Here is an 18,181-nt window from a genome sequence, read left to right on the forward strand (position 1 = left end):
CACTTTAAGGCAGCATCGCCATAGTATCGTGCGAAAAGGGCGATCCAGTTTCAATGAGTCATCCTCCATGTCAGTATCTTGAAGTTACTAGACTTGAATAGTAATCACCAACTCCTATCTTTCTGTGCTTGTTATGGAAGCGGCGTTTTACCTATAACGCTTTCTTAGGGTTCCGGGGAATCTCCCCACGGGGGAGTTGGGGGCTGAAGAGGTCCATGCAACACGCTGGGCTTAGCCCCCTCCCTGATTCGTGACTGGATTCCCCCCGCGGGTCATCCTCGGCAGAAGGGGCAACGAGCTAGGCCGATCAATTAAACTCCCCAGACATTACCGAGCAGGCATTAATCCATTTCCAGCGAGCGGGAGACACTGGATGAAACTGACCTTTGAAAGGTCTTGGGCGACTTGTAAGAGCTGACTAACTATTTCCCCTCCCGCTCCGATTTCTTCAACCTCCGACCTCTTGAGCTTCTGCTCTCCAGGATCTCCAGCTCATCATGATCTGTGCTCTGTAATGTGGTGCCGATGAGCAACGCCATGGTTCTGCGAAAATGTACTATCTGTGACCGCCGGTTCAAGAAGACGGAGCATTTCAAGCGCCATGAGCGGTCACGTCAGTATCTCCGTTCCCCGCATTTCTTTTTCTAGAGCAGTTCCTGACTGGTTCTAGACACCAAAGAGCGCCCCTATGAGTGCAATGTTTGCCATAAGCGATTTTCGCGAAGGTAAGATTACTCGTCTTCAGGATACTATATCCTTGGTCGTTTCCAAGTGACTATTTACGTCATGAATCTAACCGGCCTGTAGTGATGTCTTGAGTCGGCACGCAAAAGGTCATACCCAAGGCCCTGAAAACTTGGGAGGGAAGATCAAGCCTTCTCCATTATTCAATACAGCCAAACGGCAGTCTATCTCCGGGTCGCCCCTCCTCCCGGCGCCGAGCGCAGAGAATGGCTCCCGGCTTGTCCATACTGCTACCACAGAGGTCCATCCATTGCCCAATGTAACAACTCCACGCGACCTGGGTCTATCAGGCGCAGGAGTTTCATCCAATTCGTTAGACTTTCTTGCAGATATCTCGGCGCACCACGGCCGAAATGAGCCCGAGATCCACCCCATGCTCCTTGACGATCAACATCCATACTTTGGATGGGGCGAAATGACACCAGCAGATCCAAATTCTGCTCAGCGGAATAGCCTCGGGTTTGAAGGTGTGCCAAATGATATGCTCCACATGTGGCTCGAGCCGCGTACCGAGTCGAGCTCTAACCAGGGATCCTCGGACTTGATGCGCGATGTCCCTTTCCCCATGCTTTGTGACAATGCAGCGATGACACCAGGCCAACAGACTCGGCATTCTGTCGATAGCGGGAAAAGCAGCGAGCATATTCCTAATGAGCGTTTCTCGAAAGTACAACGATGTTGGTTCACGCCATTAAACTACACAGGACGTTTGATGAACAGTTTATGGAGAGATATTGTGTACACAAACGTGGATAATATTTTCTCGGTAGGCCCTTTTCAACTTCCAGGTGATGATATGATGCCTCAAGGATCTAGGCGGGGTATCGACGATGATTGCAGGCGCCGCCTCCAGCACGCATTCGCTCAGCCACTCTCACACTATCCCCAACTACATTCCCCAAGCCACGGCTCTACTTCTCCGCCACTTTCTGGCACTTCGAACATTCCATACCCAAATTTCCCGCCGGCGGAGGTCTTGGATATGGCCCTTGATCTTTATTTTAGGACATTTCACCCCTTGGTGCCCTTTGTTCACCTGCCGACGTTTGTGGCCAAAAAGTCTCGTTTACCACTCCTCTACACGATGTGCCTTATCGGGATGATGATGATGGGGACCAAAGGCACAGCTTCTTTTGTGCAAAATAATTTCAAGGTTGGTGTTTCGAGATCGTACTAAAAAAGTGTAGATCTGACCTGCGCTCCTAGCATATGCTCGAGAAAGTGACCGTGGACTTGACGAGATGCACCATGGGAACATCGAACCCAGCCGATACAGTGTCGACTTTAGCTACAGCATTTCTCTTTCTCAACCTTGCTGTATTGACAGGGGTACGTATCTGATCGCTCTCCAAATGACCTAGTTTGCTGACTTGTTGTAGGATAAGGGCCATTTGGAGAATGTTCAAATGTTGTACGTAAATCTGATGTCGGTATGTAAAATCCACGTCCCTCGTTCACATGTATAGCTAACAGTCCTTCACCAGGTTGCTCAAAGGCATGGCCTTTTCTCGGCTACGGAAGGTCAAATCCTGGACATGAGCCTCTTCGAGGCTGTGCCTGATATCGAAATGCGATGGAAGGCTTGGAGCAAAGTCGAATCAACGAAACGGTATGCAACGGCACTTCTGTGTGTTTCACAAGCGCTCTAACAAATCCAATCTTTAGTGTGATAATTGGACTTCTCCTCGTGGACTCCTGGTACTCGTCGTTGCTGTCGACAAGCCCAATCATCCTACCAGATTCGATACAGATAATAATGCCCTGCAACGAAGCTCTCTTCCGGGCACACTCTTCTATGCGATGGACACAGCTTATCCGGAGTGGCAAGAGGATCTTGATGTCGACAGTGCTTGCACCGTCCGAGAACATCCATATTCCAGCGCAAGACGGCCCAATGGATGATTTGAATATCCAAGCCATCCTTGCCATGGTGCATTTGCGCCAATCAGAGGCCTATCACCGTCTCTTGTCCAACCGTTCCAGTTATCCATTCGCACCCTGTCACACGTTCGCCATGGATGGCCGAGCCCGGTGCCTCCCAGATCTCCAACGCCAGATCATCACCGATTATGGAGACACCCTATCCCAGCTCAACCCCAACGCTCTTATCACGTGGCATTATATGTGCATGATGCTCACGGCTGATATCCAGATATTCGACTTAGCTGCTGGTCGGTCCGGTCCGATTCCCGCCCGTAAGGCTCTTGATGATATAGCTGAGTGGTCACAAACACCGGCAGCCCGGAGGGCCTGCATCCATGCTTCCCATATTTGGAAGGCAATGGTCAACCGTAAGGCCGCTGATCACCCGAGCTTCCACTCGCTCTTCGCACTTTTCGCCTCCGCCCTGGTACTAGGGCTCTATACCTTCATGGTTCCAAATTCTGGCAACACGCCATCAAGCGTGGGTACTATTGAGCTGATGGATGATGTAGACTGGCGGCTGGTTGGCACCGAGGGATTCACTAGCTTCATGGAGCCCAGAGGGAGCCAGTCATTCTCCCCAACAGATGATGCGGCAGTCAACTTCATTCGAAATGGCGCGATAATATACTACAACGGCATGCCATTCCAAGAGGGCTATCAATCTTCCCGGAAGATTCTGCTCGATTTCGCAAACCTCCTGAAGGACTCCGGGAAATGGAGCTCTAAGAAGTTCTCCTATGTCCTTCATATCATGAGCGATGTCTTGCTGGACGTTGATTGATGTCCTTGCCTTTTCAAACTGTCCAAGCGAGTCAGGTCGGAACTACGGGCTTCCTTTCACCTTCTGTATCATAAGCACATCGCGGTTCCAAAGTGGCTGAGATATCCAAGACGATCAAAATCCTCGAAGCACATCATTATGAAATAGAACATCCACCAATCAATCATGAAGCAGTATACGTTGTACTGGTTCCTCTTTGCTAACGCATATCCACCTAGAGAGTCATGCGAGCAAGCAAGATGATGACTGGCAAATGCAAAGCTCACCAGCAAAGAACCCATGTAAATGCAAGTATATACATTTCTTCTATCTCATAATACAGTATATATCCCTACTTATAAAGGATCCCGTCAACCATATCCCCTATAGCCAAACTGCTGGTCAACCCCGGACTCTCAATTCCCAACAGGTTCACGAACCCAGGGAAACCTTCCTCCTCCTGGATAATGAAATCCTGGAACCCCTTCCCAACATTGACAGCACCACCACGCCCAAGCTTGGGCCGGATACCACAGTAATCAAGCTCAATGAGGGAGGGGTCTACCGCAGGCATATACGACAAGATCTCCGGGATAGCCTGCTTCAGCCGAGCCGGGCTAGGCTTCAGGTCATTCGGGTCATCCACCCATTCCACATCCGGCCCAAAGCGGATGCGCCCGCCCAGATCCAATGTCAAATGAGTTCCAAGACCGCCGTGGCCCGGCAGCGTGGCGGGATATACCAGGACCGACGTGCGAGGGTGGGAAGAGCCGTAAAGAAAAGTACGTGCCCTTCGCATAATAAGGCGTGCGGTGCCGGTCTTCGGGGAGAAGCATATTGTTGATTTCGCACGCGCCGTGGCCAGCACTGTTTATCAGTGTGTCGGCAGTGAACGAGGTCACGGACCCGTCCTCGTCCGAGACAGCGGTGATCTTGTACCCGCCGCCGGCAATGGGCTCGACGGCCGTCACGCGGGTCTTGAACGCGCAGTCGCCGCCGCGGTCTTCGAAGTCTCCGTGCAGGTAGGTCATCAGGGAATGGCTGTCCACGATTCCGGTTGTTTCGCTTTCGACGATGCCCGCATCGGCTTTCACGTGGGGTTCGCGGCGGGCTGCTTCGTCGGAGCCGACGATCCGGGTGGGCGCGTCGCTGAGGGATTGCGCGTGCTCGTGGACACGGAGACACGCTTCCCATTGCTCGGGGGTTTGGGCGACGATCCATTTCTTGGTGTTGCGGTGCGGGATGTTGTGCTTGGCGCAGAGCTCGTAGAGCATGTTGCGGCCGCGAATGCAGAGGTTTGTTTTCAGGGAGTCGGCGGGGTAGTAGAGGCCAGCGTGGATAACCTGTTCTCTCCAAATGAGGACTGGGTTAGTATTTTTCCTGTCGTCAGTTGAAGGGATTGCTTGTTCCGCGGGCTCTTTGCACCGTTGGCATGCAATGCTCGAGGGAACTCACCTCAGAGTTGCGGCTGCTTGTCTCAGTTCCTGGCGCGTCGTGTCGCTCTAGAAGAATTGTCGAGGTGCCATCGTGGCCTGCGAGTTTCCTGGCAATCGCCAGTCCAACGACCCCTGCGCCAATGACCTATTCCAAGTCAATTGAGAAATTCATGTGCCAGTGCCTTTGCTATGTTGATGGCCTTGCGCCGAGCTCCCTATAGGAGTTCAGGAAGAGAAAACTCACGGCATGAGTGAAGTCTGCGGGTGCCACCCGAGTGCTTGAGAAGCACCGGTACACTGCAGGGCCCCTCCTCAAGATTCCACGCGCCAACATTGGGGGGAAACAACTGCAGTCTCGAGGGACCAATTGCTAAAGATAAGATGAGGCCCCGCTGCTCGGCGAAATCGCCGACCCACCGAGCTCCACCGCCCAGAAAAAAAAGGAGCTCTAACAGGGTATACTAGAAAAAGATATGATATTCTCATATTAAGCTTGTTATATTCAGGATATTCTAAACCCCTATTGCGCCTATTCTCAACAAAAATTACAACTCTGTCATTAACGCTTGTTGCAGTTCTTGAGCATTTCTTCCAGATGCTGTGACATTGTTTAGCAACTGCCCACGGTTGAAATAGCCAGAAGTAGAACTTACCTGCCTTTGCTCAGTCGCTAACTTGCCTTGGGTATCCTGGAAATGGGTCAGCGCGGTACAGAAGTGAAACGCCAAAGAGAAACGTACACTAATGATGGTGAGAATCAACGAATAATTGTTAAAAAGAAAACGCTCTCGACGTTTAGCATCGGTGCCGTTCCGACTGAGTTTGGTCAACAGAGTATCAAACTCCGAGCGTAGACGCGCCAAACTGTTTGACACGGGCTCGTCATCACCGGCATCACTGCTGAGAACGAGAATGCCGTGAAGAAGCTGGCCGAACCGCTGGGTGAGGAAGTGGGGCGCCGATGAGTTTTTCAGGTCGTCCCCACCAGCAATCGAGAGGGCCGAGACTGCGCTGCGGCCTGTGTTGGACGCAACGCGCCTGAGCGACTCGCCATGAAGATCCATAATAACCTGGAAGCGCGGCCAGAGCTGCATGTTGATTCCATTCACGTATGAATCAGCCACAGGGACCTTCCGCCGCTGGAGCTCAAAGGCGGAATGTTGGTTAAGCCGAACACACATAAGGACCCCCAGGGAATCGGTAGTCATTTCGATAAGCTTCTTTGTCTGTGCTTGGCCTAGGGCAAACACCTGGTCAAAAAGCTCGGCCGCCTTCCGTGAAATTTGCTGGTACGTCAAAGGAGCAAAGAACTCGGTCAGGAACGAGTACTCCGAGGATACATTATCCACTAGCGCAATATTGAAGTTCCGGAATGGCACTTCAATACCATGGAAGCCATGGTCCTCCTCTGCGAGGTAAGAGGAAATGGCAGGTTGCTGAGCATTTCGAAGAATGTCTATTCGTCTCCCTAAAGAGAATGGATCATGGGCGGCAGAGCCAGCTCGGCCGCCAGGGAGGATATTTCCTATCCTTCGTTAATTAACGTCACAAGAAAGATCAGGAGGCGACTCACCTGTTCTGTGTGCTGAAGGATCACCTCCAAGGACTTCATTCCTATCACTTGGATATACCTTGATCTTATCAAGGGCTTGGAGGTAGCGAGTAAAATTGGAGGTATAGTACCAGCGCATAGTGTTGATATACGCCTGACATATTTCCCCAGCGAGCTTGGGGTGCACTTTGTGAAGATATCCAAAAAGATCCTTGAATCTGACCAGTCTTTGCTGCTGGATAATCTGAGAATTGATGTTGGGGGATCGCATGGCTCGAATTTGAGCCACCAAGTAGTCTCGAATCCGCTCGATAGCCTATATCTTTGATTAGTACGTCTTTAGGAGTCCTGGGATCCTTTGTCTCACTTTGTTTTTCACGTCAATGAGAAGCGGTCGCATGTCTTCCACGGCTTTGAGTCCGCTTGAGGAAGCAGCTTTGGCCTCGATACTTGTAGTCCGAGCATCAATTTCATTCAAAGCGCGCACCCAGTTCTCATCCATAGGACCGTCGGCGATTGTGCGCACAGCCTTGGGCGAAAGGCTGATTTCTTCCACTGCAGGACCCAGTAGCTTTTCGACATTTCTCCGATTTTCCAACATCGCATTCAATTGGGTCGATCGGGTCTGCAGCGTTTCGATCTCCGCGGACACCGCTCCCAGTTCACTTTGGAAATCACTTAAATACAGCTCAACGGACTTCGACACCTCGTCGCAGCCACTAATTGAAGTGTGCAGGCCTTGAAATTTATCCCTTTCTTGTTCGAATTGCTGCACCGTTTGCGCATTCATGTCATTACTCCTCGGCTTTCGCGCTGATTGGCCTCTTCTTGCAACAAACTCCTCCAAGCTCAGGTCGCCAAAATCGATCGTTTCGATCAGCTCTTCAGGTCGAGGTCCAGGTTGCGCCAATATTTGTGGGGAACCTTTCTCTTGCTTTTCCTTTCGAATGATCTTGTTCAAAACCTCCAATGGATCCGGGATCTCGTCCGGGCGCGGCTGCTGAGCAATTGTCTGCCTATTTCCTAGGCCATTGGGCGAGCGCCCAATCCCCGGAAGAGAAGCGCTGGAATCATTGGGGCTCAGAAGTAGCGAAGTGGACGAGGTTCTCGATGTCAGAGCCGGACGAGCGACATAAGGGCTCCGAGAGAGTTGGGAGGAGGATCGCCGGGGTAAGGAGGGATTGCGGTTTGCGCCAGTGGGAGTCGACTGGCCTGAAATGCGGTCGCGCCACATCTTCGAATCCTAGATCGAGGGCATAGGCTAGCAGGGACGAAATTTCTTGGGCGGAGCAAAAGGAGCCAGTATAACCGTCCAGTGGCACCAAAGCTAATCCAGATGATCCGGAGACAACAAGGCCTAAACAGAACGCCCCGATACGCTATACCCGATTAGGACGTAGCGACCAGACCCCCACCACAAAGTCCTTTTTCTGCGCGAGAAATCTCCTCTTCTTTCTGTTCACTTCCCATCTTGCTTTTCTCTCCGAACCTTTCCCCCCCTAAACCCCCTAACCACACTCACCATGGCTGAAGAGGTAAGCTTGCTCCATCTATTCATGCCGCCCTTTTCCCTTCCCTCATTTGTTCCAATCGACCTCGAGAGGGTGTATGGCCTCACAGCCCCGCATCTGGAGCCAACACTTCCCTCTTGGGCGCATCAACCCCTCTTGGAGCCACCCGCTTTATGAATGATTGATATGGTCTAATGCAATATGTTAGCACGACGTTACTTTTGAGACCGCCGATGCTGGTGCGGCGACCACCTACCCTATGCAGTGCTCTGCTCTGCGTAAGAACGGTCACGTCGTCATCAAGGGCCGCCCCTGCAAGATCATTGACATGTCTACCTCCAAGACCGGCAAGCACGGCCACGCCAAGGTCCACCTTGTCGCTACCGACATCTTCACCGGCAAGAAGCTTGAGGATCTGTCCCCCTCCACCCACAACATGGACGTCCCCAATGTCGCCCGCAAGGAGTACCAGCTTGTAAGTCTCTTTCTCGACGAGTCTATTGGTATACATGACGAATTCTAATCTCGTTAATAGCTCGACATCACCGACGATCACTACCTTTCCCTGCTGAAGGATGACGGTGACACCAAGGACGACGTCAAGGTTCCCGAGGGTGAAGTTGGCGAGCGCTTGGTTCGCATGTTCAAGGAGGAGGGCAAGGACGTCAGTAAGTTGCACCTGGTACACGCCCGTTCTAGGGAACTTTCTCTAATAATTCACAGACGTCATCATCCAGACCGCCATGGGTGAGGAGGCCGCCATTGAGGCCAAGGAGGCTCCTAAGATCTAAGCGCTTTCTCCTGGAAATCTTCCACCTGTCATGTCAACCGTCACGTTTCTTAAAAAAAAGGGGCTTCTGTCCCCCTCAAAAATTCGCTTTGATGGCTCAGTGGCGGATCTGGTCTATCAGGCAATTGACTGGTCTTTTGCTTGTGGATCTCATCCTTCATGTAAAAGCCCTGGAATGCAGTCTCACTAACGAGACTTGTACTTTGGTTGGCATGATGCTTGCTATCCGAATAGCGACTCTTGAGTCTCTCTCGGCGTCTTATGATAGTGCGACGAATGAATAATTTCAATTAAACAACCACTTGATCCTTGGTAACTTTGACGAACGTATGATAAGATTGGTAGATAGATATGTTGGTAGTACTAGATCTAGGGCGCAAAATCCCTCGAACTCTTCGTAAGGTGATATTCTGTTCTATCCGTTGAACTTGGACCATTCGAGACTAGTAGTGCATCTAGCGCTTGGAACAAAATAAACGAAGGGTTTAAAGAACAGAAACCAGAAGTCCGTGTTTAAAAGTCGAAAGTTTGCCAAACCTACATATGCGGAGAAAACGCGGTCGCGGGGAGGCAGAAAAAAAAAAGTTCCCACTTCAAGTTCCGGTCACCAGTCTCTCAACCAGAATGATCCAGCCGCCTCGGCATGGAATATGTCACCCGAGGTGTCTGCGGCCAGGAAGGATGCCGTGAACGAAAATATTACTTAGATAATGGCCTATGGTTCTGTCGACGGGGCCATTTGCAAGAGGTATGGCCTGGTTTCCGCCTGCTCGTCTAACGCAAGGCGCCTGAGCGATGTGAACATTCTGGAGTCAGATAGTTGATATGTATTTGCAGGGCCGCCAGGTTGAAGAAGACGGAGATGACTTCGGCACACAGGGCAAGACGCACCGCGTGAGAAGAGAGAGTGAAGAGAGATCCCGCAAGAGTAAGGCTGAACAATTGTTGCAGTATAGCTTGCATACTAATCCCTCATGCAGCGGTTCGCGGTCGAGAAGCAGTTGCACTATTTTTGCAGATCTACCAGTTCATACTGTGGAAACAGTGCCATGCTCTAATTCATGAGCAGGGCTTTCCAGATCAAATAGAGGTAATCATTCCAGAGCTTGTCATATATGGGAATTCTGGCCTGACAAGTTGCAAAAGGGGTTGTTCGTGATCTCTGGGCTCTTCGAGTCCGGATGTACTCATCAAGGATTCATCAAATCGAAGATCATGAGAGTAACGACACCGATGGTCCTGAGCTTTTCAGTTCGCAGGCAGAATCTTCTGATGAAACAGGTGTCAAAGTGGGCGGCAAGTATCTTGAGTGGCCTCGTATGCTTGATACTGTTGCCCTCTGCTACCTGGCTGCCATTTTGATGCGACTTCCGGTCTGCGTTAATGATTTTTATCGGTATGTTCTGGTTTTCTAGAGACTCTCGGTGGTCAGAATCCCTCCTCGTGCTAATTACCGTTGATAGATTGATCGTGCGGCAAGAGATACCATACATTCGAGCCTTAAGAACTGTTCCACGCGAGACGAGGGACAAACTGCCCCCCAGAGTTTACAAATCTCCTGGATGTCCAAGTGAGCTTGTCCGAATCAACCTGTCATTAGATAATTTCAAAAGGGCTAACCACATCTGAAGCGTTTACCTGACGTGGAAACTCTTCATCGTGGGTTTGAAGACCTGGTGCTCTACTACCGTCGGCGCTTCGAACTCGCAGTTCCGCGGTTGAATTACCCAATTATCACCTATCGCTACATCAAAAGGCTCGCCATTCCCAGTATGTATCTATCCTACTGGGATCCTATCTCTCATCTACTTTTCATCGAAGCTAATCTTCGCAAAGTTGATGTTTATGAGGTCACCAAGACCCTACGAGGCCTTCTTGGCTTCAACTTTGAATATGCTGCCAATTTTGATCGGAAGAGGCCAGTACTCCGGCAACCAGAAGTCCAAATAATGGTACTTGTTATCATTTCTACCAAGCTACTTTTCCCTTTCGATGATATTCTGCGGAACCCGGCCACTCCAAAAGAACCTAGCGCCCAGGCCATGGACTGGGAACGTTGGGCACATGCTCAAAGGCAGTTTGACTTTCATCCACATGCTGATGGAAACATCGGCAAAGAGATGATGATCAAAGTATCCGACACGGACGTGTTGAATATGACCGCAAACCAGCTCGATGAGTACATGGACTGGTACGAACAGAGCTGGCGAGACACTACCAGGCCTGCGAACCCAATTGCGGAGCTATTTCCTATCTCACGAGCGGGACCAGAGGTCAGTTCGGACAACTTGTCTGCGCTCAAGCCTCAAAGTACTCCTGATAAGGAAGAAGATTCTCTCAATGAATTATTGCAAACAGTCATGGAAGGCCTATCACCCATAGCAGTTAGGCCGGATGCGAATGATACATGTCCTAGGCCTGGGAGCTGGTATCGGCGTTATCGATGGGAGTCTTCGATTCCTAGCACTGCTCGTCCCTTTTACGAACTCGCTGCACGGCTTGCTGGCGTATCCTTTTCGACGCTCTTCCGGGCAGTGACCGTTGCTGAATGGAGACTTGCACATTGGCAGGAGAGGCGGCGACGGCCGGGTCAGATGAACGACGGATTGGAAGATGCTGCCAGCGAAGACGACAGTGAGGATCGCTATGAAGGGGAAAATGTTGAACACGATGTGAACGAAGAGAACCTAGAGGAGCTTCAAGGGCAACTATTAGAACTGGATGTTTAGCAGGCTGTGCTCTGGTCCGAACATATGAGAGTTGGCGTCAGTCAGATTCGCTCAATGAGTCTGCGGTGACACGCCCAAGCGGAGAATCCCAGAGAATCTTTTAGGCAATAGACTCTTCTGCTCAGATGATGACCCCATAATCTTGCGGCCCATGTATAGAAGTAGGAAACCACTGCGAGACATTCATTTTTCTCTGTATGTTTGGAAGTCTCTCAGATTTTCCGTTAAGCCGATATGATATCCTGCACTCATTTCAAAGTATCTGAATATTGTAAGATTAGAATGAAAGGGTGACGGGTAAAAAAATTGACCTCGACGTGACTTGAACACGCGACATTCAGATGTATCCGAATTGCTGAAAGGGGGTGTTAGAACAAGCAGAACAAGGCCTACAGTGGCGAATCAACTTACGAATCTGACGCTCTACCAACTGAGCTACGAAGCCTAGAATGGTCATGTGACATACCTAGACTTTTTATTCTGACGCTATGAGCTTGGAGGGGAAGGACAAAGACAAGCTGACCTCAGCGTGACTTACACGACATTCATCTATATCTGTGAAAATCCTGACCTAGCCCTACAAGCAAAACCCTTGGAATCAATGCTGCATGTGCTGATATCATTATGATGGACCGGTTTTGTACCTGGAGGCCTAAGGTGTCAAGTGGGGACCTTCCCAAAACGGTGTTGATCTTGTTAGGGTTTAGGGTAAGTGCACTCAGGCTCGCCGGTTCCACCCAGAATAAGCGAGAAACCAAATTGACCGTCGCCTCTCCCGCATCGAACACAGCGACCGACCGCCGACACCAACGAAAACTCGCAACCAGTACGTGCCTTAAAGTCGCTCAAATGGTTATCTATCATGCTTATGAACACTGTGAACTAACATCTCTTTCTTTTCGTGCTTTCAGTGCAGATGTAGGTCCCTCAGAGCCCCGAATATACTCCGATCTCGAATTCGTCCCCAGACACCCGTCACTTTCCAACACACTGCACAACGGAAATCGGAGAACCAGTTTGATATAGGAGACTAACACGGATGGCACAGTTTCGTCAAGACCCTGACGGGTAAGACCATTACCCTCGACGTCGAGTCGAGCGACACCATCGACAACGTCAAGTCCAAGATCCAGGACAAGGAGGGCATTCCCCTGACCAGCAGCGTCTGATCTTCGCTGGCAAGCAGCTTGAGGATGGCCGCACCCTGAGCGACTACAACATCCAGAAGGTACGCCAAATTTTTGATTTGAGATCCGTTCGATCATGCGATGGGCTTTGGATACGAAACACGAATGTCTTTTTGGCTGGTTGGATTCGATACACTACTGCGATTCACCCTGACATATGAGAGAGGCGGAACATGACGACATGGAATATTGCCGGGCCATACGTCGATCAAAAATTCGGGACCGTGGCTAACAAATAACGTTACAGGAGTCCACCCTTCACCTTGTCCTCCGTCTGCGTGGTGGTATCATCGAGCCTTCCCTCAAGGCCCTCGCCTCCAAGTACAACTGCGACAAGTCCATCTGCCGCAAGTGCTACGTACGTTCCTCTGACATGCTGAAACCCGAAACTACCGACATGCTTCGCGCCAGCATACCCTATCTTGCTCGAACTGCTCAGCTAACATGACTTCCAGGCCCGTCTTCCTCCCCGTGCCACCAACTGCCGCAAGAAGAAGTGCGGTCACACCAACCAGCTCCGTCCCAAGAAGAAGTTGAAATAGACGACTCGCTATTCGTTTGTTGTGCTCGGTGTGCTGTGGCGCAGATTCCAGGTCTGGGGGTTGGCTGGGATGCGACCCGGAGAGGTTTTTATTTGGCGTTAGAAATGATGAAATAATCACAGCCACCGTCATACTGTTTCTAGTGGGCTCCTCTCGGGGTCCAAGTCGCAATCCATGAATTGACGTAAAAGTTGAAAATGTCCAATTACTACCCTCATGCTTCTCTATATCTCTACGTAATGCTCTTCAGTATGGAGACTTAGACACCTTCCAAGTCTGCTACGCTCTAGTGGTGTTAAGAAATTGTGAATGGAGTCCCATCTCACCTCAAATTGTCGCCAGGAACTCGGATTTCTTGAACTACTAGTACTACTACTAGTACATGTTCTGCCATGGCTTCACATTGGAGCCGTCCTTCTTTGGGAGATGCGTTCCCCCAAAAACAACGATGTCCTTCGTCCCCTTCAATCCGAAGATCACATTCACCTCATTGAGGCGCTTCTTCGTCGCGGCGCTATACGCGAGAAGATTCTTCTCGTCGTACGGCTTTGCGGTCTTTCGCTTTAGATTAGTATTGCTATTTGTAATTTCCGAGGATGGGTCCCATACCTTCTTCACCTCCTTCGCCTTCTTTGCCTTCTTTGCCTTGGCAGAGTGCTTCAAAGCCGTGGTGCCACTGGTGGGACAGGCAGTGGCAATGGCAGCATTTTGGGTAGCTGTCTTGCGAGGCCCCTTGACTCGAACCTTTCGAACCACCCTAGGAGGGGAGTTGGGGAATGGCGTGAACATCGGCGTGTGGCGGAGAGACTTCTCAACGCCACTCTTGCCAGTGGCGGTAGACTGGCGAGTCGCCGATGTCACGGGAGGAGCCTTGGTTGGAGACATTTTCAGTATCAATCAATATTGCTAGAAGTAGCGACTGTAATGATGATTGATCTCTGCAGGAAGGGAAACAATGGCATACCTAGCTGTAGCATCTATAAGTACTTATATTCGACTTAGCAGGAGTGAAGATTCACTACAACTCGATTCACTACAACCTGATTCACTCTATTCACTGACGCATCGTCATGTAAAGTCAAATGAAGGTTCGCAAGCTCACTCCTTCGGGCATATCCGGTATGGCATTAAAGGAGTACCATTCAATAATCTTTTACTAGTAAGAGATTAGTAGGGATTAAGTTAGAAATTCAGTTTTGATAGAAAGCTAAGCCGTCAACAGCTGGAAATAGAAGTACAGTAACCCGGCGGTCTTCTTTACACCCATACTTGTAATAAGATACGACACCGAAATAGGATCAAGATCGTCAACCTCCCTATCGAATTCATGGGCAATAGGGCATGTATATGCCTAGAACATTCGGCTCTTATCATCGTCATCGTGGTCTTTGTTTTTCTTAGAGACAGGGCTCGCATGGCTAAGGTATATAATGTTAGCTTTGATATGTTCAACGGGGATAATAGAAACGGGCGGTGCTCACGCAAAGAATAGGATCTTGATGGCGATGGCCAAGCCGGCATGCAACACAACCACTAATATTAATAAAATCTTGCTCGCCTTCGCATCCGTGGCATTCAGCACGGGGTACAGGTTGCGCAGAAGGAAGAACACTGTCCAGGCAAACCCAACGCCCACAAGAGCCCAGTTGAGAGCAGTCAACGGGCTCCAGCTAACAAGCGCAACCCCGATCCAGACCAAGTTCGAGTAACCATAAAGAGCCCAGCACTCGATCAGGTCGGCCGTGGAGCTACCAAACCAGCGCAGAGCACCCCACAGTGCAATTGGCAAGATACCAGTGTAACCGTAGATCAGACCCGCAGCACCAGACAGCAACCGGAAGTCATATTCGAAGTGGTCGTCGTCATGTCTTGCCAGCCACTGCGAAATGGTACCAGTTAAAAACAAAATGACGACAACAGTGGTTGCGATCCAGATAGGCCCGTAAAGATCGGCGTTGCCTTCCAACACATCCAGGAAATTAGAGCGGGGGTACAGGGCTGCCAAGCAGCGGCGAAGGACTTCGTTCGTATCCACGTCAAAATATTGTTCATAGTAATGAATGGACCACCAGTTGTGCTTCGTGGGAGTGCCACCAGGGGATCGGTCGCGTCCTCGAGAGGAGCTGCCGCCTAGGAATGGAGCTGAGTCGGCGCCCGCTTTGGCGCTTCGTTGGTCGTTTTCAAAGTCTAGGTACAGAAAAGAGAAGTTTCCAATGGTCAGAAAACTCTTCGCTTGAGCGGGAATATTGCTTCTTCGTTTGGAGTCGGCGCAACTCACTGGATGGGTGGAACTCAAGGTCCTCTTGCAGGTCGGTATGCCCGAGGTCGCCCTGTTGATAAATTAGAATGGGATGTCAGGTTCTTTGCAGAATTGAGTCTTACCTCTGCGTCCACGTCCACTACGACGTCGTAACCGCGGTTTGCCATTGTGATAGTTTGAGTAAGTGGAGGTGGTGGATATCGGGGATGGGGAAGTGTACACATGGACTTTCCGCGGACGTGCGCCACACTTCAGCCACCAGCGGGTTCTAAGGGCAATACGACATTACGTTCTTTCCGAAGTCCCCTCAGAAGTCGCATTTGGTAGAATAAATCACCAGGAATAAGGCACAGTTGTTTCAAGTTATTCGTACAATATTACCTTCGAATACTAGGATTTTATCGTTGTCACTTAGGGATGGTCGCAACGTCGCGGCTCAAACGAAATGATGAAATCCTAGTGCGGCTAAGCTTAATATATAGATTTGTTCAAAAGCAGTGGAGAACTCCAATGCTACCTCGTGATGAACTATTCTACAGAACTCAATAACAGAAACAAATTCCAATGTTGGAATCTCTATCAACAACACGACACCTTGCGAAACATTGGGTCCTTTTGCGACCCATTTCATTCAAATTTTGCCTGCGAATTCATTTTACGCATTAGTCCAGACCCTTTAATAATGTACAATAACTCGATAGACATAGACAGCTTCAAACTTGAATTGGAGGCATAATTCTGAGAGAATTGAGGTTTTATCAAATTTTGAGCTTATAGAAAAAAAGCTTGGATCCGGCCTACATAAGACCAAATAGTTGAATCCAGGCCTTTCCGGCGCAGGTAGATCGAAGCCGCGCCAACGAGGAGAGCTAATGCTACAGAGCCGATTGTTCGTCGGTGTTTCCATGCTAGGCCAAGAGCCTGTTTGCGGCGTTCCTCGTTCCGCAGTTGTTGTGTTTGAAGACCAAATAGCTTCAAGGCGTTCTCGACCGTCTGTGACTGTGATTGATCTCGAGAAGTCTTTAAGACACTATACCGAGAGATACGTTTCCATACTCCATGGGGCAATGTCTCGGGAGGATTGACTTTAAAAAGTTGTTCTGCGCGCAGGATATGACCGTCTAGATCAAGCGGCTGCGGAAGTTTCGAGAGGGTAAAATGTAGCATCTCTGGTTCGTCTATAGGAATATCCAAGAGCTCTTTCTTTCTAGAAATTATGATCTCCGCAAACAAGTATATCGCGACTACAGGTTCTCTGGCCAGCAGAAAATCATACAGTCGCGAGATATCGCTGTATTCGGAAATATCATGGGCGTACAGAGTGAGAGCAGCTGCCAAGGCGAAAAATGGTTGGATGTCAGCAAGATGCTGTCGAAGGGGAGGATCAGTCGCTTCAAGAATAGCAGGTATCAGCTCCAGGTGTTTGATAGCTGGCGAGAGGGTACGAAGCATGTAGTCCCTGATGCGGAACAAAGAGACACGAGCTATTGCAGGAACCGCGAGTTGCTCTCCCAAAACCAATAGAAAAACTTGGACAATGTCGTGGTATCCTTGGAAGTAGCATAGCATCGGATAATTCCTCAGGATCTTCAGAATCACGACTTCCAACTGATCCTTTTTTTCTGTTATTTCCTGCTCTGTCAGATCATTGGGGTAGTAGACAAAGGACCGATCCACGTCAAGTTTTACCTGCTCCTCATCTGTATGTGGCGGCAGGTCTTGAATAGGTTTCAGGTCCGACAGGCTATTCTTGTCGCAATGAAGAAGAATCGGCCCTGTTGAAGCGCATCAATGAATGCCTTATGCAGAATTGGCTTCTTTAAGTTGACTCACAAGCTTTTTGGCGGAGCGCATCCTCAAGTAAACCCCCTTCGGTAGTGGCACAGCGAATCAATGCATCCACATCACGGGAATTGCAAGCGTCCAGGATCTCTGCTTTTTTTGCAAGCATGATAGCCTCTCGCTCCTGGGCCTTTGGATCCGCCTCAGATAAACCAATGGATGACGCAAAGGGATTCTCTGGCTTGATATCGACAGACTCGTCCATTGCAGTGCTATCGTCAGACCCAAGGATTGAGGAACCCATTGCTTGTTCAGCAGTTGAAAGGTCCACTACCTTAATCGACCCGGATGGTAGACGTTTCAGAGAGCAGGAAGTGCAGAGTGCGGAATATCTCGATGTCGGATCATCAATATAGACCGGGTCTGGACTTTATTAACGATACAACAAAGGCGGTATCGATTTGGTATCAGCACAGGGGCAGCTTCCGACCAGGTGCAAAGCGATAAACTAGGAACGGTAATTTTCAGAATCTGCCGGGCAATGTACTGTAATTTCGATCCAGAAGGAGTGAAGAAGTTTAGGAAGAAGAGCAGATCGGCGTATCAGGCGGAGATAGACGCGATCCCGCCTTTGGGCCTTAGGCACGAACCCAAACGTGATTCCTCCACCTTGGCTAACGACACTCTGAGGTTCTAACATTACAGCTATGCTGAACAGCTCAGGAGATTGCAGCAAGAGGAACTGAATCAAATCCTTCTAGGATTCATAACTGCACCAGTCTGCAGGGCCCCTGTGGGATCTGTGGTCGGAAAATTTACTCCCTCGTGAGGGCCGTGGATCGTCCGGAGCATCGTGCTCATCCGCCTTTCAGCCTATGAGAAGAATGCTTCGATGCTAGTCGCTCGTCATCGAGAACTTTTGGCATTATCAATCATTAATACATCTGGCTTAAGGTCCTCAA

General features: G+C 49.9%; 9 protein-coding genes across 9 annotated transcripts; 3 read left to right on the plus strand and 6 right to left on the minus strand.

Moving 5' to 3' along the window:
- Window positions 1-537: 537 nt before the first annotated feature.
- Window positions 538-3,451, plus strand: N7468_001036 (uncharacterized protein; the record flags this gene model as incomplete). The annotated part of the gene is made up of 7 exons (XM_058470333.1): window positions 538-613; window positions 671-725; window positions 808-1,897; window positions 1,951-2,073; window positions 2,124-2,174; window positions 2,229-2,353; window positions 2,410-3,451. The coding sequence occupies 7 exons, from the start codon at window positions 538-540 to the stop codon at window positions 3,449-3,451; spliced, it is 2,562 nt and encodes an 853-aa protein (XP_058333474.1).
- A 331-nt stretch (window positions 3,452-3,782) lies between these two features.
- On the minus strand, window positions 3,783-4,004 carry N7468_001037 (FAD dependent oxidoreductase; the record flags this gene model as incomplete). Its single annotated transcript, XM_058470334.1, has 1 exon — window positions 3,783-4,004. The coding sequence occupies one exon, from the start codon at window positions 4,002-4,004 to the stop codon at window positions 3,783-3,785; it is 222 nt and encodes a 73-aa protein (XP_058333475.1).
- Window positions 4,005-4,068: 64 nt separating this feature from the next.
- On the minus strand, window positions 4,069-4,704 carry N7468_001038 (uncharacterized protein; the record flags this gene model as incomplete). The annotated part of the gene is made up of 1 exon (XM_058470335.1): window positions 4,069-4,704. One exon carries the CDS (start codon window positions 4,702-4,704, stop codon window positions 4,069-4,071), a length of 636 nt encoding a protein of 211 aa, XP_058333476.1.
- A 707-nt stretch (window positions 4,705-5,411) lies between these two features.
- On the minus strand, window positions 5,412-7,652 carry N7468_001039 (putative GARP complex subunit (Sac2); the record flags this gene model as incomplete). The annotated part of the gene is made up of 3 exons (XM_058470336.1): window positions 5,412-6,334; window positions 6,488-6,734; window positions 6,786-7,652. The coding sequence occupies 3 exons, from the start codon at window positions 7,650-7,652 to the stop codon at window positions 5,412-5,414; spliced, it is 2,037 nt and encodes a 678-aa protein (XP_058333477.1).
- Window positions 7,653-7,941: 289 nt separating this feature from the next.
- On the plus strand, window positions 7,942-8,720 carry N7468_001040 (Eukaryotic translation initiation factor eIF-5A; the record flags this gene model as incomplete). The annotated part of the gene is made up of 4 exons (XM_058470337.1): window positions 7,942-7,953; window positions 8,138-8,404; window positions 8,465-8,593; window positions 8,667-8,720. 4 exons carry the CDS (start codon window positions 7,942-7,944, stop codon window positions 8,718-8,720), a joined length of 462 nt encoding a protein of 153 aa, XP_058333478.1.
- A 642-nt stretch (window positions 8,721-9,362) lies between these two features.
- On the plus strand, window positions 9,363-11,448 carry N7468_001041 (TFIIB-type zinc finger domain-containing protein; the record flags this gene model as incomplete). The annotated part of the gene is made up of 4 exons (XM_058470338.1): window positions 9,363-9,467; window positions 9,557-9,647; window positions 9,866-10,092; window positions 10,351-11,448. 4 exons carry the CDS (start codon window positions 9,363-9,365, stop codon window positions 11,446-11,448), a joined length of 1,521 nt encoding a protein of 506 aa, XP_058333479.1.
- Window positions 11,449-13,552: 2,104 nt separating this feature from the next.
- On the minus strand, window positions 13,553-14,062 carry N7468_001042 (uncharacterized protein; the record flags this gene model as incomplete). Its single annotated transcript, XM_058470339.1, has 1 exon — window positions 13,553-14,062. One exon carries the CDS (start codon window positions 14,060-14,062, stop codon window positions 13,553-13,555), a length of 510 nt encoding a protein of 169 aa, XP_058333480.1.
- A 466-nt stretch (window positions 14,063-14,528) lies between these two features.
- Window positions 14,529-15,604, minus strand: N7468_001043 (Yip1 family protein; the record flags this gene model as incomplete). The annotated part of the gene is made up of 4 exons (XM_058470340.1): window positions 14,529-14,595; window positions 14,659-15,364; window positions 15,456-15,507; window positions 15,560-15,604. The coding sequence occupies 4 exons, from the start codon at window positions 15,602-15,604 to the stop codon at window positions 14,529-14,531; spliced, it is 870 nt and encodes a 289-aa protein (XP_058333481.1).
- Window positions 15,605-16,208: 604 nt separating this feature from the next.
- Window positions 16,209-17,523, minus strand: N7468_001044 (uncharacterized protein; the record flags this gene model as incomplete). The annotated part of the gene is made up of 2 exons (XM_058470341.1): window positions 16,209-17,212; window positions 17,271-17,523. The coding sequence occupies 2 exons, from the start codon at window positions 17,521-17,523 to the stop codon at window positions 16,209-16,211; spliced, it is 1,257 nt and encodes a 418-aa protein (XP_058333482.1).
- Between the last annotated feature and the right edge of the window lie 658 nt (window positions 17,524-18,181).

The sequence above is a fragment of the Penicillium chermesinum genome, assembly GCF_028974085.1.
Source record: "Penicillium chermesinum strain IBT 19713 chromosome Unknown utg000002l:1.0-5270490.0:1.0-5274688.0, whole genome shotgun sequence".
Classification (NCBI taxonomy): domain Eukaryota; kingdom Fungi; phylum Ascomycota; class Eurotiomycetes; order Eurotiales; family Aspergillaceae; genus Penicillium; species Penicillium chermesinum.